Raw genomic sequence first — 25811 nt, forward strand, 5'->3', positions numbered from 1 at the left:
CATAAAAAACAAGTTACGATAGGCCCTCCTCCCCCTCCCAATCCTGTCAGGAAGTTAGAGTTATTGAGTAGGCATCACTTATGACAGTGAGGAAAAGGACTTGCCACCCCCTACTCTCAAAAACGCCTTCCCAAGGTCACAGATATATCAGTGTTACACATGCATTTAAAAAATATTACAGCAATAAACTCTGGTTAGAGTGGTTCCACCTCTATATTCACAGGAAAGAACAAAGCCCAAACTTCTCTTAAATTAAAAGATAATGTTAGAAAACACACACTCCCTCTGCCTACACATAGAATCTCTCCTATTTTCCACATAAGACCAAAAGGAAATCTTCTTTCCGTTTAAAACTAGAATCAGTTGTAGGCAATTAACTTTATAAGCTTAATTTTGTCACAGTCTTATTTCGCACCAAACTATATAGCCGCACAAATAGTGGAAACATCTCCACAAAACAGACTGCTTTACCCATCTCATTTTTTTTTTAAACACAGCAACAAGCCATTTCTCATGTTTGATCCGATTACTGCAATCTATTTTTTGATCCTGTAGCCACTGACTCCACATACATCTTTATTACTGTACAAGGAAAACTGTTACCCTGAGGTCTAAATTTCCGTATGTTCACCATGCTGCTTCTGAGAATATATCTCTGTGTTAAAATAAAATTCTCGTGAAAGCTAAGGTATAGGGAGGGGAGCAGACGGCCTCAGAGATAAGTGGCTTGGTTTGCGGCTTCGACTCCGAAGTGCCAATATAGTCTCAGCAATGGCTCAAAGTCCAGCTATCCCAGGGTTGTGGGTGATTAACTAAATGAAGAGATTCTCTTATCTGGGCTGGGAGTCTAAATCTTTCCACTGATTGCCCAACAACCAAGAATGAACAAACATAACTCCGGCTACAAAAGAGTTAGACTCTTCATCCATTATGACAGAACAAACAACTTCCACTAAGAATTATAGCCCCAAAGCTGATAAGAGAATCACTGAATTAAATTCACAAACAATAAGGCCAGTGCAAATTCAACACCCCACCTACTAGTATTCATAACAAATGAAAAAGGGTAGGATATATGTATATTGGAAATTAAACTGTATACCAGGAAAATGAAGACTGTATAAACAAGCTTTAGGATGTATTTTTATACTGGTCTTTAAGACTGCATTATACCATCATATTCCCTGTTCACATTTATAATGAAAGGATTAGAAATTACTTAATGGGTAGTGGACACCTAATTTCTAATCCACTCATTGCTTCAATAAATGTTTATTAAGCACATATTACGTGAAGGGCCTTGGTCTCTATGCTATTAAGGACACAAAGATGAATAAGAACTAGTCTCTCTTCTAGAGGGCTAGAAGACATATGTCCATGGATACATGTCAACATATAATAAAATACCAAAAGTCATGAAATGGTTAGAGAAGTTGCAATGAAAGCTGAAAGGAAAACATTACATTCAGACTGGGAAATTAATTAAAACCTGTAAGACTTGTAAAAAACACTGCCTTTGTGCACACATAGGATTTAAACACATTAGCATGGAAGAAACAGAAAAATGGAGCCTTTCTTTTGGTGGAAACAAGTTAGACAAATACAAAAGACACGGCAACTCAGAGAAGGATATATGATGATAGGACAGAAGACAGGAAGTCCGGAAAAACTCTCAGGGAAATACAGACGAAGGGCACAAATTTTAAGATACGTAACTATCCTGAGCAGTGATGGAAGTTTCCTTAAAGAACTGATGTGCGCCTGAGTCAGTTCTCAAAAGATGCGGTAGGAATTATGCAAGAAGGGTGCTTCAGGCAGAGAAGCAGGAGCGCAAGGTGCCTCTAAGGCGCGTTTACTCTGGTAGTCCTAAAGCAGGAACACGATGTGGGGAACTGGCAGGAGGGGAAGACAGAAGCCGAGTGATGGAGATGACGGGACACATTCAAGGAGAGTAAGCTTCATCCTCAACGTACCAAGAAAACATTCAAAGCTACAAAATGACAATCTGATGTGTGTTTACAAAATCCATCTAGAAGCAGTATTAACAAGGGATAAGGCTAGAGGTATGGACCAATTAATGAGTTCTTATATCAGTTTAGAACTGATCTATTTTCTCATCTGTAAAATGATGCAAATAGGCAAAACTTGGTAGCTGGTAGAAGACAGATTAGACATGGGGGGATTCTGCAAGAGGGCTCTGAGATCTATGGAACTCACTGGTAGATAGTGGTACTCTTCCTCCAGATAGGAAACAAAGGGTGCAGGGAGGTGTGGAGAGAAGATATGTGGCTTTAGACATTATACATTTTTAGAAAATACAGTTAAATGTTTCAAATTACGGGTTTTGAAGATGAATCTGCTTCAGCTCCTGAGGGTTCTGAGGCTTGCTATTTGTCCCTCATGAACCAGGGACCTACTGTCTTCTCAGCTTTATCATCTGTAAAATGAATCAATGGGTAACTACTTACAGGATGAAAAGTGAGGATTAATGAGATCATGAATGAAAACATTAAATAAATTATAGTTCTCTTCCGCCATTCATATTATTTGAGATGACTATGGAAATCCAGACTGAACAGGCAGTTTTATTTTATTTTTTAAAAGAATTATTTATGTATTTGAAAGGCAGAGTTACTGAGAGAGAGAGGGAAAGACAGAGCAGGCAGTTTTAGAACATGCTCTAAGGCTTAGATGCAAAAAGTGTCTTGGTTGTGCAATTCAAGTTCTATTGCAATTAAAAGCAAACTGGGGCTTGAGGTATACACTTGGTACCTTACTGGATGAGGAGAAGAGTAAAACATAACCTATTAGAAGCAATGTAAAGCACGGTTATTACACATCAGACACACCTCTTCTTCATATGAGAAGGAACAGGCCTTATTTTCTTTCAGATAATTAGTCAATTAAAAGGGAAAAAATGTATTCAGAAGTCTTCCTACTACCCAAATAGAATTATTACTTGAGAAGAAAGAAATGAAAGAGAATTGATAATGGAAAAATTGGTTTCTAAAATAAGGGGAAAAAAAGGCAAAATAAATATGATTATCCAGGACTTGTCAAATAAAAAGAGACAGTAGATATTAACACAGGCTTACATAAAAATATAATGTTAATTTTTTCTATTATTTATTTCTATCTTTTAATAGGAAAGATGTACATGAAAATGAATGAAATTGGCTTTTCTAAGGTTTGTCAGTACGTAACATAAAGTATACAGCAGAAGTGATATTTCTTTATATGGTTTTGATTTTTGAAAAATGTTAATGATTTATAACAAACAACTAAATTAAAATATAGAAAATACAAAAAGTGAATGTAAACAAATACAAAAGATCCTAACTATGTTACCTAATTGATAACACAAACAAAAACAAAACCAATTTGTACACTTGTCATCACAGTACTCTGTTTACCATTAGTAGGATCTACTTCAAAAGACAAAAAGGATGGTGGAGCTGGTATTGTGGCACAGTGGGTTAAGTCAATGCCTACAATGCCAGAATCCTATATCCAAGCTGGACACTTTCTACTCTTGGCTGTTCTGATTCTGTTCCAACTCCCTGCTGACATGCCTGGGAGAGCAGCAGAAGATGTGCCAAATGTTTGGACCCCTGCAACTCACATGGAAGTTCCACCCTGACCCAGTCCAAGCTGTTGTGGCCATTTGGGGTGTGAATCAGCAGATCAAAGATCTCTGTCTGTCTTTCCCTCTCTGTCACTCTGCCTTTCAAAGAAAATTTTTAATATTAAAATACAGTATATTTACCAAGAAATTCACTTATTTGTATGGAGCAATGAGTTTTTTTTGTTATCTGATCACCCTCACAACCAACACTCAAATTAAGAACAAAGTATTACTAGTTCCCCAAGAATTCTCACTATTCCCTCCCCCATTTCTTCTTTTATTGTATGAAACAAGAGCATATTGTCATTTACATGGTATGATTCAGTGAAGCGAAATTTGTAACTATATACCAAATTATCTGACATCACAATTTTTATCCTTTCCCTATATATTAACTACCACAAATAGGAGAAAATATGATGTTTTTCTTTTTCAGTTTGGCTTATTTCATGTAGCATAACAATCTCCAGTTGCATCCATTTTGTTACAAATGTCAGTATTTCATTCCTTTTATGGTCCAGTAATATTCCATTGTGTATATATACCATATTTTCTTAATCCAGTCATCAATCGAGGGAAATAAGTTTTTTAAAAAAGAATGGCAAAAAAGAAAATCTTAAACTTTCTTTGGTTGGCTTGTTGTGTACTGTGGTCTTGGTGGGATAATTCCAAACATTTTAGATTAATTATAAGACAGTGATGTGGCTGGAAACCAGAGTTTTCAGCATGGAAGGAGAAAGACACTAAAAATGATTGGGAGATGGAGAGAAAGAACCTTCAGATGTTAGGCTTGGATTTGAAGGCATTAGTATGAACTCATAATTCAAATGAGTAACTATAAATGTGCGTGTGTGTGTGTGTGTGTGTGTGTGTGTCCTGGTTCTGCCCACTGGAAAAACGTCTAAAAACAATGACACCTCCATAGTAATGAGTCTTTTGCCTCACTAGAGGGAATTAGGACTCCGTGGTGAAATACATGACTTGAGATCTGACACAGGGAAGAGACAAGGTAAACTTAGATATCCTCTGTGACATAAAATAAGAATGTGGTTAAAAACAATGAGAATATATCAAATATATCAAAGGATAAAGGAATCTGAAGAGCCACACCAGCTAAAGTTGACAAAATAAAATACATCATATTGAATTTTTATTTTTTAAACTCATAAGACCATTTGACTAAAAAAAGAGAGAAAGAAGGTTGAAGGCAAATTCTTATTTATGCAGGAATGCACCCAATGTAAAGAAATTTCAGAATGAAAAAGATTACAATTTTGTATCTTTTATGTACTAGTTTTTTAAAAAAGATTTATTTATTTATTTGAAAGACAGAGTTACAGAGACGCAGAGGCAGAGAGAGAGAATAGAGAGAGAGGTTTTCCATTTGCTGGTTCATTCCCCAAATGGCCACAACAACAGGAGCTAAGCCAATCCGAAGCCAGGAGCCAGGAGTCTCCTCAGGGTCTCCCATGCAGGTGCAGGGGCCCAAGCACTTCCAGGCCATAGCAGAGAGCTAGATTGTAAGTGGAGCAGCCGGGAACTTGAACCAGCACCCATATGGGATGCCGGTACGGCAGGAGGAGGTTTAGTGCCCGCCTCTGTACTACTAATTTAGTATTTGATTCAGACAAAACTTAGCAATCCTGCTAAAACTATTAAGTAGAATTAGAGAACAAGATCTCAGTTTCAAGATATCCCACAGATTACTCACTGATTACAAAGGAACAAAAATGAAGAAATCTGGGGCCAGCACTCAAGCTGCCACCTGCAGTGCCAACAACCCATGTGGGCACTGGTTCAAGTACTGGCTATTTCACTTCCAATCCAGCTCCCTGCTAATGCTCCTGAGAAAGCAGTGGAATATGGTCCAAGTCCTGTACTCCTGTACCCACGCAGGAGACCCAGAGGAAACACCTGGCTCCTGACTTCAAATGGGCCCAGCTCTGGCCTTTGCAGTCATTTAGGGAATGAACTGGGGCAACCATTTCCCTCTGGTTGTGATGCCACAAGAAGGTGGCAACATCAGTTACACAGTGTTCTTGCCAAAGATGTTTCATCTGAACTGAACTGTGGGAAAAGGATCAATCTGTAGAACATTCTACAAAACAGCAGATCTCAGCTCATCAAAATGTCAATGCCAGGTAAGGTACCTCGTCAAGAACTCCTTAATGAAAACCAAAAATAATAATAAAAAAAAGGTAGAAAGCAAGGTACAATTCTGTATTAAATTGCAGGAAAACCAAAGCCGACGTGTGATCTCTGATGGATTCTGGATCAGGGAGGACAGAGAAACATATAAAGAAACATTAAAATGGCACAACAGGGTAAACTTGAATGCGGATTAGATATTAGGTATTATTGAATTAATACAAAGATTTTAAGTAATAACGTTACTGAGGTTGTGGAAAATGTCCGTATTCCTTGAAGCTATATGCCAAAGTAGTTAAGGACAAACCATCATGCTGCGCACAACTTGCTTTACCACAGTTCAGGGAAAAAAGCCATTGAGTATGTGTGGTTACATGATTTAGAGAGAAAGAATTATAAAACAAATGGGCACATGTTAGCAACTGATGAATCTGGGTAAGGTAAATAAATGCAAGCGTTCACTGTCTTTGTACTCCTCCTTCAACTACCCCATGATTTTGAAATTTTCAAAAAAGAAAGTTGCAATAATTGATTCTAACTTTCTGGTAGAGATGTACCTAACACAGTGCCTAGTATCAAAGTAGATACTCAACTTTTAAATCATTTTTAAGTACTCATTTTTCTATCACATGTCTTATCAGTTAACCATAGAAACATGATTTCATGACTAAGCACAGTTTATTAAATATCTAGAGAAGGCTGGGTAAAATAATAAAGTCCTGTCTGTGTTAAAAGGCCCAACACTTAGAGATTATCACCATTGTCAGTTTCTCCAAGGTTACCAGATAATTTCACTCACTTTCAAAAATCACTAAACTCTAGGTGGGATTCTACTCTCACTCTGCTCTTCAGCTTCACCTTGCAGACACCCAAGTTCATTCTGAATCAATCCTTTGTGGGAAAAAAAAAAAATCAGTACTCCTTAACATGTGAGAGATTTACAAATTAAATTAAATTAATTATTACAAGCAGTAACCTGAGACATAACCCCCAACATCAAGTACCAGCTATTTCAATAAAATTGATGGACAAGCTGGTAAGACTTCCTCCTTAAACATGCTCATGTCTGACTTTATTATATTTTCGACATTCTATGAGGTAGGTTGTTTTGCTGTTCTTTGATATTAATTTTTCATTATTTGTTTGTATGTATTTGAAAATCAGAGAAATAGACTGATCTTCTATCCACTGTTCTACTTCCCAAATACTGGAAAAAGCCAAGGTTGGATCAGACCAATTCCAGGAACATGGAACTCATCCAGGCCTCCTACGTGGGTGGCAGGGACCCAACTACTTGAGATATCATCTGCTGCCTCCCAGGGTCCACGTTAGCAGGAAGCTGGAATTGGAAACAGAGTCAGGACTCAAACTCAGGCAGTCAGCAGAAGATGTGGGCAACTCAACTGTCATCTTAACCACTGTGCCAAATGCCTGCCCCTTCTTGCTGTTCTTAACTAACTAGCTTTCACTATTCTGTAACATAAATGGGGCATTCCACTTGCTGATCTCACCCACAGACAGAGAGATTTGCTTCATGAACAGAAAAGGAACAGCAACTCATATTTATGAGATTATTAACCAAAAAAAGGAAGAAACAGAGGCCTCTTCACAGGGCAGTGTACTCACAAGATATGCACAAGGAAAAGTGAAATTCAGCGTCATTTAAGCTAATCTCTACTTGAACCTTTTAAGAGATAAAACCATTTGAGCAGTAATTTAGCACTAAATTAACTTGTTTTTTTTCCTCCCTATCTTTGAAGTTTTCATTGTTTAAATAAAGGTTGCTGCAAGAGAAATGAAGCAACGTTCCTTTTCTATTCCGAAGAGAAAAATCAAGCTGATGGCTTGTAATGTCTGTGTGGCTGGGCTTATCACAGGCATATTCAGCAAAGAGCCAAATACATCCCACATTTTGACATATGACCTATTCCTCAAGACTGCCCCAAAATATTCTAAGATAATCCAATTTTTTATATATATCACTGTGTTATCATGCTGCATAACCTTTTTTCTACTACCAAGAATTGAACTCTGAAAGGGTAAGGATGCTAGACGAGGGGCAAAAAGAAGGGAAGACTACAGCAGATATTACTACCAGATAAAGGCTTTGAAAAGATCCTTAAGATTATAAGCTTAGCAGTTAGACTGAGAAAAAAAAAAGACTTCTTTTTTTTTTTTGTTTCTTGAGACAGTAATAATTCATCTTCTGTATTATCTACAAAAATGCAAGCAAAATCACAGAGCTGCTACAACGCCGGGAGTGGCTGTGTCAGGTAGGCAGCACTACTCCCAAAGTCAAGCACGTTTAAAACACCAGCTAATACAGGTTTGGATTTTAGAGCACTTCTCAATCATTTCTCCAAGCAGGTTCTTCTCAGGAACAACACGTACCAGACATGAGCACTGACTACTCCTCGAGGTGGCATCTCTTGGCTCCTCTTCACAGGGGCCAATCTCATCGATGCCAATTCCTTTCTCTCTGACTTCAACCCTACGTCTTCCTATTTCTAAAGGGCTTCACTTTTTGTCTGAAAGTCTGACTTTGCCAGCCTGAGATTTGTTAAGTCAATTACACCACTTTCATGCTGTAGTAAATCCTCATATTCCAATGCAGGCTACCAAAAAGGCTCTATGCATTTCCAACATCCTAAAATTTAAAGTTTCCATTAAAATCATGACCACAACGCCAACACAAATTCAGCTTGGCATACAGAAAAATGCTCATGGATATATCTGTAAAGCAAAAAAAGAAAAACACCTGTGTTGAGGTCTATTTTAGGTAAGTAGGTGTTAGTTAAAATGAAAGATGCAAAAGGAAGATGCTTATTCTGAAGGTAGGCAAGGAGAACCGGCCGTGCTGCACCTATAAACCAAGACAGTCAAGGGAAAAGCAGTGAAGAGAGTAGTTTTGTGCAATGGCAGCCAGCAGAAGGCTGATCAGCAGAACCACTTTCTTCCTCCGTCTCACTGCAGAATCATCAGTCTTCCAGTCCCATCAGGATTGGGCTGAAAAGTAATAAGAAACGAGGGCAATTAGAGAGGGAATGAGAGAGTAATTGAGGGAGGAACAAGAAGTAAAAATCTGAGATTAGGTTTCTGAAAGAGACGGGTCACGCTCCCATCCTGAGAAGAAGTAGCCCTGCAGCAGGCAGACTTGAGTTCCTTCTCGCAGCTGAGACTGCGGTAGGGGAGGTGGCCAGGAAGCTCTCACTAGTCACCCCTCGCTTGGAGAGGATACTGAAGCTTCCAGAGAAGGGAAGGCACACAGAATCGGCTCCATTTTATTCCAGGCAGAGAGTGGAGGCTGAAGAGGGGGAGAAATAAAAAGACTCCAAATTGAGAGGTCTTGGAGACCAGGAGGACCACGGGGACATTCACACTCACAATAACGCAGGTGATAGCTATGGCAGGAAGATGAAAGGTTCTGCTTTTGACAGGTGAGCTTTTGGGTTAATCCCAGCCAAGTGGAGATAAGCTACAGACAATGAGAGATCGGGGTTCACGAACCTTTTGTTTTCAAGCAAATTTTCTACCTCACCACCCTCTTCCAGGGACCACAAAACTTAATTCCTACTTGACATTGCAGTCCAGTGCTGGGCAGCTGGAGAGGAATGAGAGCACCTACCTTCCCAAGGAAGGCTGCCAAGAGCAAGGTACTTATTCTAGGCATTTTAAAAAGTCCATGTCACTGGAATATCAACTTCAAACACTGAGTAGCATTTAAATATATATCACAGCACTTTCATTTCAAGCCTATTTAACATTTCTGAAATATCTAGATCAAAATGTTGGGTCAAATGACTATATTCCAGTAAAACATCTACTAAAGGAAAAAAATCTTCCCGTCCCACATCTCCCTTAAGATAATCACCTCATTCAAGACACCTGTCAGTCAGAACACGTTTTCTTAGTGCTTGCTTTCCTCAATCTTGACGCCAAGGTTCTTTTGAGTAATAATGCAGGCCACACGTCATTTTGAATATGTGTGTACAGAAATGCCTACATCTCCCTTTTTTCTCACTCTAGTTCTAGGCCAACTGCACCAAAGCTTTTGAGAACCAGAGCTGGACAATCTTCAAAGAGAAACTGCCCGTTAACCACCACAGCAGCTGCGAGCTAGAGCCTGCAATTTAAACCTCTGAAAAAGAAACTGTGGCTTCTGCAATTTAAACAAGGAGGTGCCACTTGTAATTACAAACATTCCAGTGGGTTCCTTCCTCCATTGATGGTTTCCAAACAAAGGCTTTTTATTTGATTTTGGTGATGCTCCCCAAAACGCATTCCTTTGTGCAAAATGCATGGAGGCAGGCTCAGAAGGGACGCAGGAGGCGGGTTCCACCTGGCCAAGGCCACTCGAACCCCTCAGATTCAGCTCATGTGTGATTACCTGTTTGGATGGAAACCAAAAAATCAAATGCTTCAGATTTATAGTCCATATTACATAAAATATTTGAAAGAGCCTCTTGGGGAAAAAAAAAAAAAAACACCCTCACATTTCACGAACCTTGGAAAATGGAGCCAACCTATTTTCAGAAAAACCAAAGAAACCCAGAAATTAACACTGAAGCATTCCAACATTACTAGCTGAAAATAAAAATTCATTTTAAATCAGTGAGGCAAAGATTGAGAAGTAAAGGGAGTAACCAAGTAACCTCTTCTCTCCCAATAAACGCTCATCCCCAATACAAAAATTAGACCCAAATACTTACAACTTGTTGTATGGGTTTCCCATGCCAAAGACGGCATTTTGAGCTCACTTCAGTTACTGAATATGGGCTGAAATTAGCACTTAGCCAGTTAGAAATGGGAAAAGACATTTTTCCTTTTAAGCAATAAATTCACAAAATGCAAAGGTATTTATACTATAGAGGCTTTAAAGATATATAAACAAATAGAGTAGCTCACAGCCATCAAACTAAAATAAGTCCTCAGACAGAGGGTAGTCATTATGGGAAAAACTGGAAATCACCAGTCTGGCCAAGGGTGCCTGCCACAGTAAGGGATTATCTACAATTACTGCATATTTACACAACAATAAAATGCATCTTATCCAATCCAAACAAAACCCTGCTCAAAATAAACGAAGTCATAGGCAAAGTTTCCTGTGTGCAGGCAGCTGTCACTCTCTGGCTTCTCTGGTTTCTGCCTTTGCTTCACCCACCAGAACGACCTTTTATTTCACCTTCCTAAGTAAAGCAAGGGTAGGGCACAAAATCTGTATATCCGGTTGAGACATACAGAAAAGTGGAACTAAAAGAGAACTTTATTTTGGTGTGAAAAAATTCCAAATGGATGTGTAGGTTTTTCACAATCCATATTTTCCATGAACTTTTTGAAGAGCCTTCGTATGTATGGATTTCAAATATTTTTGGCACCAAAATAAACCTATCTTTTAATTCCATTTTCCACAAACTTTGTGAATTACACTCATGTGTATGATCCGATAATGAGACTATAATTATGATGGGAAAAAAAGGAGCTGTATCTTAGAGAGTCATTCAAAATTAATCGTGGAAGAAATTATAGAATGTCCAGAATTTATTTAAAATAAATCTCAGAAGAGGAGGAAGCACAGAGGAACAGACTGACCAGGGGTAGATAATTAGTGAAATTGGGTGATTTGGACACAGTGTTAAATGTGGCAGTCTTTCCACTTTTGTATATAATTCAGGATTGTAAAATGATTTTAAAAAGACCAATGTAAAAAAGTCATTTTGCAAAGTAAAATTCTTTTTTCTTTAAAAAAGAAATGAGGTTATTCTCAGCTTCATTAATGAAAATGGACAAGCACCTGCTAAGCCAATCGAGCTATGTCCTTGTTCTTGACTTAAGAACTCTTCCTTTTCCCTTAGTTCCATGGAACCAGTTCTATTGTAAATATTAGCAGAAATAAAAATCTCAAAAATCAAGTTCCGAGCTTCCTGAAGCCTAGTTTCGGGGTATCTGACTTACTGCAGCAACACAAATCTGGAGCTCCTCCCTAGGAGGATGCTTTGGATGACATTCGTGTTGTGGCTGCCAAGTCAAGTCCAGAGGTTTCAGAATAATTTGTCAACACCAAGACAATGTTACTGAGAACTGGTCCTTTCTTTTCAGAGATCACGCCTTTTATCCATGGGGTTATTACCTACAGCAACGATTAATCTTGCTGCTTTCAGAATACAAAATATTTTTAGGCAAGATAGTGTCTACCCGCGATCCCTATCTGGGATTGGGCACTGCTGCCAGGAGGTGGAACAGAAGGAATACTGGCTGGACATCCAGAGACCTTTCCCCATCCAGGATCTGCAGCCAGCTTAGCCTCAGGTCAGCTGGGAGCAAAGTCCCCTTTCCTCTGGGCTCCAGCTTCTTCATTTCTGAAGACTGAGATTTTACAAGATGATTTCTAGTATCTTTCCCCTTTCAGAAATTCCACGATTATCAGACTCTCTAATACCTCAAAAGGCAGTATTTTTAAAAAGAGCTTTTGTGCTAAAAGGTTACATGTTCTATTAAATACTTTTTAATGTGAATACGGGGTTCCGAGCAATGTGTATACATATGCATATATAAGTATGTATACACACATATTTCTGTCAATACACACACACACACATACACAGATACCATTATGCACTTATATGGAACTAATTGCTTCCAACTCAAAGCAGCAAATTTTCAATTCTGCAACAGATGTCGCTGTGTGATTTCTCCTTTCTGTGCGGCATTTTCAGTTAAAAAATGCCCAGTGTAATGGTCAGTACTGTTCTTCCCAAGAAAGATATACAGCACTTGAATCCTCTGGATTTATTTCCCACAAATTTTTCTCAAATGCTAGAAAATTTCCATTCAAATCATAGCATGGATTAGACTGGCCCGGTTTAAGTGATTTTCTGCATAAAAACGGGCCTTTTGTTAAAAACATACACACGCAAACATTTTTAAAATGTAAATTCTAAGTGGCCAATTATTAGGCATTAAAATGTCACATGCAGAAACCAAAGAGAATGAGACAGTTTATATTCACAGCAGTATTATCAATTTTTAAAGCCTAAAAAATCATTTAGCAATACAGGCCAAGGAAAATCAAAATTCACTCAGCTATGACATTAAAACATACCAGGTGCAGAAAAAGCCACTAAAAACTCCAAAAACAACCTTAATGACAAAGAAAATTTTGGATGCTAAATAAATAGGAAGTCTAACGTTATCAATGTAAGACATCTTACCAATCTGACATTCACTATCAACCACTTCCTGACACATAACATAGAAAAGTGACATCTCTCTCGTTTCAACCAGTATCTCCTCCAACGACCATCAGTCTCAACAGGTAGCTACCACTCTCTTCTGATGAAATGGGGAGCAGGGAGAAAGGATTTCAGAGTCTCCCTTTGAGACTCAGGAACCCATTACCTTCTGGGATTTGAGAGGGAGTAGAGAAAGTTGAGCAGGCAGTGATTCAGGACGAACTCCGATAAGAACACGAAGTCAGGAAGTGAGGGAGGAAGTGAAAGTGTCCTGCCTGTTGGCGTCTTCCTCATCCCACTCCCCTTTACCAGGAGGGCCATTGGGGAAAACTGGAGAAAGCATGTACAACATCCATATGAATAAAGCTCTTTGTTCCACAGAACTGCCTGCTCTTTTATTTGCCCCCTTTTTCGTATTTGTTCATTTCAAAAGATTACTCAATGGGTCTCTTGTTCCTCCAAAATGTCCCGGGCAAATAATGCAAGCTTGTCTCGTCACACAAGTCACTAAATGAAGCCTTGTGCGTCTCCAGTGACACACTGTAAATATAAAGTGGCATTAATGAGGGATATTTTATCAACGCTATCACAGACAAGTGCAAGTCCCTCCTGCGGCTATTCAATTTGATGCAGGGAAAGGCAACAATAGCAGGGCGGCACTTTTGTAAAGTCCCTATCCCGGTCTACAAGTCCTAACAGGCTAAGGCAAGCGAGGCTCAGCCCTGGGCTTCCCTTCCCCGTCATAGACCCCCTCCCCATCAGCCCTCTTCTCTAATCCTGAAAAAAGGTAAGAGGGGGGGTCATCTGCCCCTGGTTCGTTCGCAGTGGAAAACACCATCATGCGTGCACCTTAAACCTAACAGGCGTACAGGCGCGATTAACACTGTGCAGCCAGCTTAGGCAATCCCATTTTGGCTGCATTTCATCAACATCCATTTCATCGAAACACCACAGGAAGGATGGGAGGAGGCTTTTGGGGGTGGGAGTCAGGGTAGCCGGGATGGGGGAATGGACGACTTTAGTTACAGGAGAAAACAGCCAGGAATCACTGCACATCAGCCCTACGTGGATTTCCCAGCAAGGATATAAATGAAAACAAGCCGAATGAAGCAGGAAGGCTGCACCAACAGGTTTCTCCAACCCTGGGAGTGGGCGCTGGAAGCCTTCGAAAACGCTTAAAGAGGATGACTGAGAAGAAAAGTCCCCCATGCCCACCCGAAATTCACCTCTGCAGAAGGGGACCTAGGGCTGGCCCAAGATCCCCCCCCCTCAAACTCAACCCACAAAAGACATGCATTGAGAGGGGGGAAAAATGTAAAGAAAGTCATTTCATCCCTTTACTACAAATCAAACCCAATTACTTTCTAATTTGAACACAATCTGATAACCGGCGTACAAACAGGGATGTACACAAGAGCAAGAAGCTGCTTCCATGGTAACTGGCAACAGAATTTCCATGTAGCTTTGCCATGCACGGTTGAGTTCCAGACCGCTCCTTCCTAAATCAGCATCCATCCCTCGCCAGGAAAGCAACTTCTTGCCGCGATATAGTTACAAATACAGTGCTGGTGCTACTACCTGGTGCCTTCCAGGAGGCGGCTCACGGACGAGGCACAAGCGATGCCTGCTCCGCGGCGAAGCGGCGCTGCACGGCTCCCATTTTTAGTCGAAAGGCAGTCTCCCCCCGACCAGGGCTTCCCACCCGCCACCCCCCTCCACACACACGCACGCACACACACACACACTTTTTTTTGCAGCCAGTACAAGTCCATTGTTGCCTCTATTATGCGCCAGTTACCGAGCCTTTACTCACGCTCACGTTTAACTGACACTGGCGCTTTTTTTTTTTTTTTACAATGCAGCAGCACGAGGGATCTCTTTCAGGAACATTTTATTGAACCCATCCAGTCTCAGCCATCACCCGAAATGAAGTTGTAACCATACCGGCATGGGCTGAGCCCAGTCATCTCCTAACTCATGAATTAAGAACCCCACCGAGGGAAATACACAAACAATATTCGGACACAGACACTGGCACGATAGGAAAAAAAAAATCCTCAACGCTGGCACTGAAGCTGCTGCAAGCCTCCCACCCCCACAGAGTCCCAGTAGGTTCCCCCAAACCCAGCTCTGCTACCAGCCTGTTCCGGGGAGAAGCAACCAGCCCGGCACCCCCACCCCCACCCCACCATGGAAAGCTAGCACCCCCAGACATCCTCATTTTCTACAGCGTGCCTCCTGCGGTGTTTACATAACTGTGTGTCCTCTAGCGTGTAAACAAAAGGCACCGCTCAAGCGGAGAGACGCCCCCGGAGCCGCACGGCTGGGCCAGCGCGCCGCCCGCCGGGGCTGGGGGCTCCGCTGCTGGGGGCTGAGCTCTCGGCGTCCTCCGCCACTTGTTGCTCCCGGGTCCTGCAGCTCCAGAGCTGCAAGGAGGGGGCTCTGCAGGCGCACAGCCCCCTGCTGCATCCCCTCCCGCACCGCCGCCCGCCCCCCGCGGCCCGGAGCCCCTCGGCCGGCGCCAGCTCCGAGCCCCCGCAGCCGGCGGCCAGGGGTGCTGGGGACCCCGGGCGCGGCAGCACAGCGCGGCGCGGCGAGGTGGCGGGAAGGCAGGCAGGGTGCAGCAGCGCGGCCGGCCTCTCGGTAGGGGCAGAGCTCCGGCTGCCTTTTGTTAGCAAATGCAAACACTGCCCTCTTCTTTCCCGACAGCGCCAACGCGCCCGGCACACGGGCAGCCACACATGGAGCTCCTGCCGAGTGCTCGGCCGCCTCAGCGAAGGCGCCGGGGCGTGCACGGCCGCCCCCGGGCGAATTCCCCAAGGCGGCCGTCCACACGCGGGGCGCCCGGAGGCCCGCAGAGGCCGCGAACGCCCCCTCCGCCGCCCGAGAGGGCCGGCGGCCGGGAAACCCGGCGTTCCCGCTCGCGGCGGAGGACGCCGCGGGGCGCGCGGGCTGCGGGCTCCCGGCGCCTTCCCGCAGAGGCGGCGACGGCGCTCGCCTTCCCCCGCCCCGCGGGGCCGGGCCCCGGGAACTTTCCCCGCCTGGAGCCGGGCCAGGGAGACCCGCAGCCCAGCCGCGGGGGGCGGAGGGGCGGCGAGCGGCCGCAGGGAAACACGAGCGGCGTGCAGTTCGGGGACAGGGGGGAAAGGCAGCGCGCGGGCGCGCAGGGAGACGAGCCAAGTCTGGGGATGTCCTGGGGCCCGGAGAGGAATCACGCCGGAGGCGGGCGGGTCGTCAGCCCTGGGGAGGCTTTTCGGGCACGGAGAACCGGGGGGCTCGCCCGAGAGGTGGGGGCCGGGGGAGCAGCCCTGGGAGACGCGGGGACCTGCAAGTTACGGGGACGACCGCGAGTTGAGGAGGGTCCGGAAGGCTGGCCGGTGCTTTCGACCCAGCCCCTTCCCCCATACGCTGCAGCCCCCCCCGGCCCCCATCCTCACTCCACTCCGCACCCCGCGCCCAGCCGGGGAGACGAGGTGTGGGTGCAGCCGTCCCTGAGGATTCTCCTTCAAACCCCGCAGGGCAGGGCAGAGGGGAACCACCGGCCCCCTCAGCCCCTTCCAGCTCAGCCGCGAGTTTTCCTCGCCACACTCCCTGCGCTTCGGATTTAGGAAGTGGGGGAAGGTTGTCATGGAAACGTTTCCCCCCTCCACGGCTACGGCTCCTGGGGTGCCTCGGGAGATTTAGGGGCCGATCGGCAGGGGCCCACACCTACCTGTGGGGATCAGTGCCGCGGCGGAGAGGAGCAACAGCAGAAGCCGGAGCCGGAGCCCGGGAGGCGCCGCCGCCGCCGCCACTGCCGCTGCCGCCGCACACTGGGATCCGCTCGGCAGCACAGCACTCGCCATGTCGGGCACCTGCCTCAGACTGGCGGCGGTGGCTGCCTCCCGAGCCCGAGCGGACAGCTAATGAGATGCTAATGACATGCGCTGGAGGCGGAGTCCGGGCAGACCAATCACAGCGCCGTGAGCCCAACCCGGCTCTCGGAGGACTCGCCCCCTCCCGTACCCCGCCCCCTGGCGCCGGCGTTCGGCGGCGCGCCCGCGCCACCTAGGGGCGGGGCCGGGGGCGGGGCGTATGCAAATATGTTTATGTTAAAATTCGTCTTCGCTTTCCCCAGGATCAAGGAAAAAGTGTTCTCCAGGGCGGCCAGCGTGCGGGGCCTCGGGCTGCAAGGGGGCGGGCCCGGCTTCCCGTACACCTTTATTAGGGATGTTGATAGCAATCGCTACATCAGACCGACGCCTGCAAACTCCCTAGCAGGCTCCTCCGCCAGGCTCGCCGAGCGCAGCTAGCCCGCACACCAGCTGTTGCCAATTTCCGACACTCACCTTGCATCCGAGGAGTAGATTTGGGGGAGACGGGGGCCGTGCGGGAGTGCAGGGTGCCAATGCAGGTCCCCGGATTGACAAAACAATCTGGGAGAAGTGCATGCGTGCTTTGCGCGTCCGGCGGCGCGGGAGAGCCCGCTCGACAGCCTAGCGGCGGACTTGGGCATAGTTGGCGAGCCAGGAGCCGTGGAGTCGGGTTCTGGGATTTTCGAGCCGGTGTCTTTGCGGTAGCGTCTCCGGAAAGGTAGATGCAGGAGGCTGTACGCAGGCTCCCCAGCTTGGAGAGGGTCTCCTTCCTGGTGTCGATGTGGATGTGTGTGGGTTTCAGGTGCCTACGACATTATGCCATGGTACATGTTTCAGGTGACGCACGCACAACAGAAAACCTAGTCGGTCAAGGCTTCAGGCTGGAGGGCAGGGCTGCAGGACGGCGAGGGCCGAGAAGGTGGAGTCGGCCTTGCTGCTGCTTCGGGGCTCCGCGCGCTCAGCTCCCCGAGGGCTGGGGACCAACAGGTGCCGTGAGCGGCCCCTTCCCCAGGCGGGAGAGGCTGGTGGCTGAAGCGACTTGCTTCCCCGGGCTCGCGCTCGCTGCCCGAAATTACCTTGGCTTTCTTTCCAGCCAGGCAGCCGGCTCTCTTGTTTGCTTTTTAATTACTTATTTCCTTCCCTCTAGAAGACTGTGTGCGCTCTGACCCTCTGTTGCTCAAGCATCAAATTGAAGGACGAGCCATATTAAGTGTAAAGGTTTATAATAATTTAAGTATTCATAGAATGCAGAACAATAAGATGTAGGAAATACAATTTGCATAATAAATATCAATATCACAACAGCTAAAACAAACCATGACAAATTATCTGTGGCTAAATGACCAAGAGATTACTGAATGTAAATTGCTACGTCTGAGCTATAGTCTAGAAGAGCTGCACCAAATGACTTCTCCAGCCCTCTGTCCTCATCTGGCGAAAATAAATAAATAAATAATAAATAAATAAATAATACATATCAAAAAGGAAGTCGAGATCTGCCAACCCACCAAATGAGTTACACTTAAAGCCGGCCTCCTATTATCCATTATGCATAAACTAATTTCGAGACTGCCCTGTCTTCGCAGCCCTGGATATGCTGCTCTGTAATTACAGGCCCCGAAGCATGAACTACAGGCAACCCTCCAGAGGTGGGGGGAGCTCCAGCAGGCACATAGCACACCACCGGCAGGAAGCCACCACCGCTGGAGAACGCCAGGTCGGCAGAGTCCCACCGAGTCTTATCACCGGTGGAAGTGAAGCCACCTAGCTCAGATCCAAAGCAAAGCAGAGTGCCACCAAAATCAGGATTAAAGAAAAAAAAATCGAGGTCCTGTATACGCTGGAAGTGATGTGTAAACTGTCAGGTCAAGTCCTATATATTGGAAAACCTAGCACAGACAGGCCCTTACATAGAGCAGTATACATATTTCCTATTGTTATTACTACTATTCTCTTTTTTAAAAGATTTTTTATTTATTTATTTGAAAGAGTTACACAGAGAGAGGAGAGGCAGAGAGAGAGAATCTTCCATCCGATGAATCACTCCCCAATTGGCATCAGTGGCAGGAGCTGTGCCGATCCAAAGCCAGAAGCCAAGAGCTTCTTCCAGGTCTCCCATGTGGGTGCAGGGGCCCAAAGACTTGGACCATCTTCTACTGCTTTCCCAGGCCATAGCAGAGAGCTGGATTGGAAGTGGAGCAGCCAGGTCTCAAACGGGCGCCCATATGGGATGCTGGCGCTTCAAGCCAGGGCATTAACCCGCTGCGCCACAGCGCCAGCCACCCCCCCTTTTTTTTAAAGATTTTTATTTATGTTATTATTGCTATTCTTGTGTTTATTGGCTTCTGATAAGTATTTTGCATGCATAATCTCATTTAATCCTTGAAACAAACCCCAAAGTGCAGACTATTATTGTCTTCCATTTTATATTTTTAAAATATGGTTAGAAAGATTAGCAAATGCCCTAAGATCATCATTTCTAAGTTGCAGAGAGAGCCTATGCAATTAACCACTATGCTGTACTGTGCCTCAATAAATATCTAAGTGAATGAATAAGTTGTGCATTACAATGCATGAATAATAAGAAAAGGATAGCTACATTTTTAACATAAGGTGAAAATATGCCAGCAACACAGAGCATTTTTTAAAATAACAGAATTGCAGTATCCTCCAAAGGAAAAGCATTCCTCATGAGACTGAATCTCCAAGAGAATCCAGCCAGGCCCCAGTCCTCCCACACCCAGAACACAGTATGGGGACATTGGAAGATGTGGGGTGTTTTCATCTCCCTTCGTTCCCTTGGCACATCAAATGAACACCTACTCAAATTTCTAGTTGGCAAAGAGCAGCATGGGACATTGCTATAGGAAATGCTAATGCTGTATGAGTTACCTCACTAGAAGAATGCAAATAGCTTTAGAAGTTTCCACAAAAATGCCACCTGTGCCATAAGGATAAGGAACTTGCACATTTAGTTTCCCAGGTTTAAAAAAAAAAAAAAAAAAAAAAACGGAATCACCTTGAGCACACCTGTAGCACAGGGGTGTCTGTCTCCGTGGAAGAACCAGAGGTGAGAATTTAGGATGAAGCTGTTGCTATATCCACTAGCCATGCGCCTCTCCCACCCCCAGCTCTTTCACACTGAAGATCTCGCCAAGCGATTTAACATATGGAACATGTGAAGAACGTATCAAATTCCCGCAGCCGCTAAGTACAAGTTATGACTACTCTGGCTTTCTCATAGTAAAGCGCGTCATTTTCTGCTTCGTGGACTAGAACTCCTCGCCAACTGCAAGTTCCAACATTCTCTTCCCCTTGCTACATGGATTTAACCAATTTTGAAAACCAGATGGTGTTTTTGCCATTTATAACTGATAATCAATTGTTTTGTGAATTTAATTTTTCAAGAAAGAACTGAAATACTTATCAGAATTACAATCTGGGCGCTACTTGTGTTAGAATAAAATTGCCAGAAGCACTGAGGGCCCGGTGCTCGCTCACTCTCTCTCTCTTTCTCTCTCTCTGTTTTATTTATTTACTTATTTATTTTGGTGAGAAATTTTAAAGAGTGAGAGAGAGAGAGATCTTACATTGTTTGCCCTCACTAAAACAGTTGAAAAATATAAACATATATATGAAAAGTGTTAAAGGATGATTCATGTTTGGGGAGAATTTACCAGAGATAATCAATGAGAACCAGTAGTATCTTGCTTTTTAAAATGCTAATTAAAAAGTACCTATGTATAAAAAGCAACAAAGAGGGGCCAGAGTTGTGGCACCGTGGGTTAAGCCACCACTGGTGACACGGGCATCCCATATCAGAGGGGGGTTCGAGTCCCGACTCCTCAGCTGCCAATCCAGCTCCCTGCTAATGTGCCTGGGAAGGCAGCAGATAATGGCTCAAGTGTTTGGGCCCCTGCACCCAAGTGGAAGACCCAGATGGAGCTCCTGGCTCCTGACTTCAGCCTGGCCCACTGCCAGCTGTTACAGCCACTGGGGCAGTAAACCAGCAGATGGAAGATACCTCTCTCTTTCTCTCCCACACCCCACCCCATTTCTGCTGCTCTGCCTTTCAAACAAATAAATGTCTTTAAAAATAAAAAAGCAACAAAGAAATTTTTATAGAAAGCAGTCAATATTTGTCCTGCTACTTGATTAAGTACCCATAGAGAGGTAGTGTAGTCTCAGTTATAAATTGACTGTATGAGTACCCCCAAAATGTATCTTGAAGCTCTAATCCACAATGTGATGATATTCAGAGGTGGGGCCATTGAGGAGGAAGTCGGTTTGGAAGAGATCAATACCCTTAGAAGGAGAAGAGGAGACCCCAGAGTTTTGTCTTTCCATGAACATGCATAGAGAAAAGGTGAACACACAGAAGCCAGAAGATGACCCTGTGCAAGCCAGGCAAGAATCCAATTATACCTGCACCCTGATCTGGAACTTCCAGAGTCCAGATGATAAGAAAATTAATTTCTGTTGTTTAAGCCACCCGGTCTGTGATATTTTTGTTACAGTGGCTTAAGCAGACAAAAGCAACCTGTAAGCCTCAGTTTCAATTATCAAAAGGTATATAATAATGTCATTTGAGGGTGAACATTTAGTTCAGCAGTTACGATACCACTTGGCATGACTGCATCCCATATCCTAGAGCCTGGGTTTGAGTCCCAGTTCCACTTCCAGCTAATGTACCCTGGGAATTAGCAGATGACTGTTCAAGTACCTAAGTCCCTGTCACCCATGTGGGAAACCCAGATTGAGTTTCTGTCTCCTGGCTTGGTCCAGCTCTGGCTGCTGGAGGCATTGAGGGGGTAAGCCAGAGGATGGAAGATCTCTCTCTCTCTCTCCTCTCTCTCTCTCTCTCTCTCTCTCTGTTCTCTCTGTCTCTCTGCCTTTTAACTAAAATTAAAAACAAAAATAAATTTTAAAAATATCACCTGTTGGGGGCCGGCGCTGTGGCGCAGTGGGTTAAAGCCCTGGCCTGAAGCAACGGCATCCCATATGGGCACCAGTTCTAGTCCTGGCTGCTGCTCTTCCGATCCAGCTCTCTGCTGTGGCCTGGGAAAGTGGTAGAAGATGGCCCAAGTGCTTGGGCCCCTGCATCCACGCAGGAGACCCAGAAGTTCCTGGCTTCGGATCGGTGCAGCTCTGTCCATTGCGGCCATCTGGGGAGTGAACCAGTGGATGGAGGACCTCTCTCTCTCTCTGTGTCTCTACCTCTCTCTGTAGCTCTGTCTTTCAAATAAATAAAGTAAATCTTTTTAAAAACCACCTGTTTATAGAAAAGTATTATATAAATTAAGATAATTAGCAGCATATTAGAATATTGCACTGCACGAACTCTTGTTCTTATTTAATAGACAGCTCTTATATTCTTAGATTAAGACTAACTAGGGTGGCCAGCGCTGTGCCCTAGCAAGTAAAACCGCCACCTTCAGTGCCGGCATTCCATTTGGATGCCGATTTGAGTCCCAGCTGTTCCACTTCCCATCCAACTCTCTGCTATGGCCTGGGAAAGCAGTAGAAGATGGCCCAAGTCCTTGACCCTTGCACCCTCGTGGGAATTTCTGGCTCCTGGCTTCGGATTGGCCCAGCTCAGGGGTTGTGGCCATTTGGGGAGTGAACCAGCAGATGGAAGACCTCTCTCTCTGCTTCTTCCTCTCTGTAACTCTGCCTTTCAAATATGAATTTAAAAAAAAGACTAAGACTAAGTAAGTCATCTTTGTGGGTATCAGTGTATGATCCTCTGAAATACAAAGCCAACCAAACCTATATTCTGAAATGAGTGATTGACCACTTGACCCAAAGATTCATTCTTCAGTAACCATGGTGTTGGCAGTAAACTCTTGAAGAGCTGGAGTTGGATACCAGTTTGACACAAAGAAAAATGCGACTGAAGTAGGTTGCAGGAAACTACACATGAACTGGTCAAAGAGCAGCCTTAATGCCCATGGAAGGAAATTCTCATAGGGACCCAGTCATATCTTGCTCTAATCAGATATCTAGGAATATATTTATGTATATATGGCTGATCCAATATGTATTCAATAAAAGAAAAAATGTATACAGTACTTTTAATGGAATAGTCACTGTGAAATTCTGGGACCACAAAGGTGAAGGAAAGGGCCTTCGCTGTGGTAGAGTGAGTTTAGCCACCACCTGCAAGGCTGGCATCCCATTTGGGCTCTGGTTTGTGTCCCGGCTGCTCCACTTCCTACCCATCTCCCTGCTAATGTGCCTGGGAAAGTAGCAGAAGGTGGACCAAGTGTTTGGACTGCTGACACCCATGTGGGAGATCCGTAAGAAGCTCCTGGCTCCTGTCTGGCCCAGCCCTGGCTGATGCAACCAACTGGGGAGTGAACTAGTGGATGGAAGATAGCTCTCTCTGTCTCTCCTCTCTCTCTGTAACTCTGCTTTTTAAATAAAATAAATAACTGTTTTAAAAAGGTGAATGAAAAACTAGTACTCTCAATGAGTTCTGAGTATAGTAGGGGAGACAGATCAGTTATTATGATGATTATTACATGTAATAAACGCTTTTATAATGTGTACAGTTTTATTAGAATATCTGTGTACCTGGAAAATTCACACAGGAGAATGTTCTTCAGCTGAGTCTTTAAAAGGCAGAGTCAAAGGGGAGGGGGAAGAGAGAGAGAGATCTTCCCTCTGCTGACTCACTCCCAAATGGCATAATTGGCCAGGATTGGCCAGATTAAAGCCGGGAGCCAGGAGCTTCATTCAGATCTTTTACATGGATGCAAGGGTCCAAGCACTCGGGCCATCATCTGCTGCTTCTCCCAGACCATTAAGAGGGAGCTGGATCAGAAGTGGAGCAGCTGAGACTCGAACCGGCACTCATATGAGATGCCAGCATTGCAAATGATAGCTTTACCTGCTTAAACCACAATGCTGGCCCCCTTGAACTGAGTCTTGGAACCTGAATAAGTCCCAAGACAGACAGGGATACCACCATGGCAAAAGAAAGGTGTGGCTAGAGGAGGAAGTCATTTACAAGGCCCAAAAAGCTTGGGAGAGCATGGAGAGTTTTGGGGAAATTACAAATAGAATATCTGGATCACAAATTGCCAGAGGACAGTGGCAAGAGAAGAAGCTGGAAAAAAAATATGGGTACCAGAGAATGTATCAACTGACATGTTTAGAAGTTTAGATAGTTTGTTATAGGTAATGGAAACTCAATGAACTAGCAGAACTGCATAGTCAGATTTCCATTCAAGCAAGTTAGGAAAGTCTTAAAAAACGAATCCTAGATTTGTGCTTTCAACATTGCAGTTGGTATTGGCACCACTGATCCAAGATAGGTACAGAGTTAGGGAGCCTGTTTATTTAATTGTTTATTGTGTGGGGAATGGGCACTGGAAAGAAAATGATAATTTAACCTGGGACAAGTTGGCCTTGAAGTGTCTGTACAATACTCAGCCAGGCAATATATGCCCTGCAATGGTGATCTAGAACTTGGGGAGGCAGTAGCACTGAGTCTAGAGCATGTGGGTAGAAGCTGAAGCTGTGGACTCAAGAAGGAAAGGTTTGCTTAGAAAAGGCACATTGGGGGAATTTTGAGAAACAAGCCGAGGGAGAAGGAGTTTGCTACAGAGATTAAGATACAGGGCCGGCGCTGTGTCATAGCAGGTAAAGCTGCGGCCTATAGTACCAGCATCCCATACGGGCACAGGTTCATGTCCCGGCTGCACCACTTCCGATCCAGCTCTCTGCTGTGGCCTGGGAAAGCAGTAGAAGATGGCCCAAGTACCTGGGCCCCTGCACCTGTAAGGGAGACCTAGAAGAAGCTTCTGGCTCCTAGCTTCAGATAGGCACAGCTCCGGCCATTTCCGCCATTTGGGGAGTGAACCAGCAGATGGAGGACCTCTCTCTGTCTCTCTCAGCCTCTCTATTACTCTGCTTTTCAAATAAAATGAATAAATTAAGAAATAAAAAAGATGCTACTTGGGGAGCTGGCACTGTGGCACAGCAAGTTTAAGCCTCTGCCTACAGGGCCAGCATCCCACATGGGCATCTGTTCATGTCCCAACTGTTCCACTTCCAATCCAGCTCCCTGCTAATGTGCCTGGGAAAGCAGCAGAGGATGGCCCAGGTGCTTGAGCCCCTGCACCCAAGTGGGAGACCCAGAAGAAGCTCCTGACTTCTGGTTTGGGATTGGCCCACTTCTGACCATTGTTGCCATTTGGAGAGTAAACCAGTGGATGGAAGATCTCTGTGTTCTCTCTCTCTCTCTCTCTCCCTTTCTCTTTGTGTGTGTGTGTGTTTCTTCTCTCTCCCTCTCCCTCTCTCTCTGTAATTCTTTCAAATAAATAAATAAATCTTAAAAAATATTTTATTGCAGATTGTCTTTAAGTGATATAATAAAAAAAAAAAAAAGATGATACTTGGGATGCCCACATCCTATTTTGGAGTGCCTGGTTCAAGACTCAGCTCCTGCACTTCTGATCCAGCTCCTTACTAATGAACAGCAGATGGCTCAAATGCTTGGACTCCTGGCACCCACGTGGAAGACCCAAATGGAGTTCCAGGATCCTGGCTTCAGTCTGGCCCAACCCTCACTGTCACAGGTGTCTGTGGAGTGAACCAGCTGATATGAATGTCTCTGTCATTCTGTCTCTGTCTTTCAAATAAAATTAAACAAATAACTGAAAAGTCAGGTTTGCCACTATAATGAACATCAGTTATTCAAGGATTTAGAATAGAGATTAAGAAGGAAGGACATGGGGGTAGAGAAGAAACACACAGAGGAAACTAAAGAAAGAAGAGGCAGTGATTAACCATGCTAATTGCCACAGAGCAGTCAAAGAATACACCTCACAAAAAACTATCAGATGTTGGCATTAGAGATAAAATCCCTTTATGTTGAGGTCCAGTGTGTGATCAGTCCCACAATAGAGGTAAAAAAGTTAGATTAAAGTTTGATGAAACAAGGAGAGA

General features: G+C 44.3%; 1 protein-coding gene across 11 annotated transcripts in view; it reads right to left on the reverse strand.

Moving 5' to 3' along the window:
* The window catches only part of CADM1 (cell adhesion molecule 1), a 351944-nt gene extending 334039 nt beyond the window's left edge, over window positions 1-17905 (reverse strand). For 3 of the 11 annotated variants that reach the window (XR_016220321.1, XR_016220320.1, XM_008261026.5), the window contains exon 1: window positions 16715-16919. Coding sequence is in view for 8 of the 11 variants with exons in the window: in XM_008261026.5 (XP_008259248.1) it covers window positions 16715-16847 (133 nt within the window). In the remaining 3 variants the exon portion in view is untranslated. Of the gene's footprint in view, window positions 1-16714; window positions 16923-17330 lie in introns of those variants that run through there. The other 8 variants (XM_002708408.6, XM_002708406.6, XM_089312891.1 and 5 more) reach the window with 5 other exon arrangements.
* Between the last annotated feature and the right edge of the window lie 7906 nt (window positions 17906-25811).

Source organism: Oryctolagus cuniculus, chromosome 1 (assembly GCF_051225735.1).
Source record: "Oryctolagus cuniculus isolate XC-2025 breed Fujian yellow rabbit chromosome 1, ASM5122573v1, whole genome shotgun sequence".
Taxonomy (NCBI): domain Eukaryota; kingdom Metazoa; phylum Chordata; class Mammalia; order Lagomorpha; family Leporidae; genus Oryctolagus; species Oryctolagus cuniculus.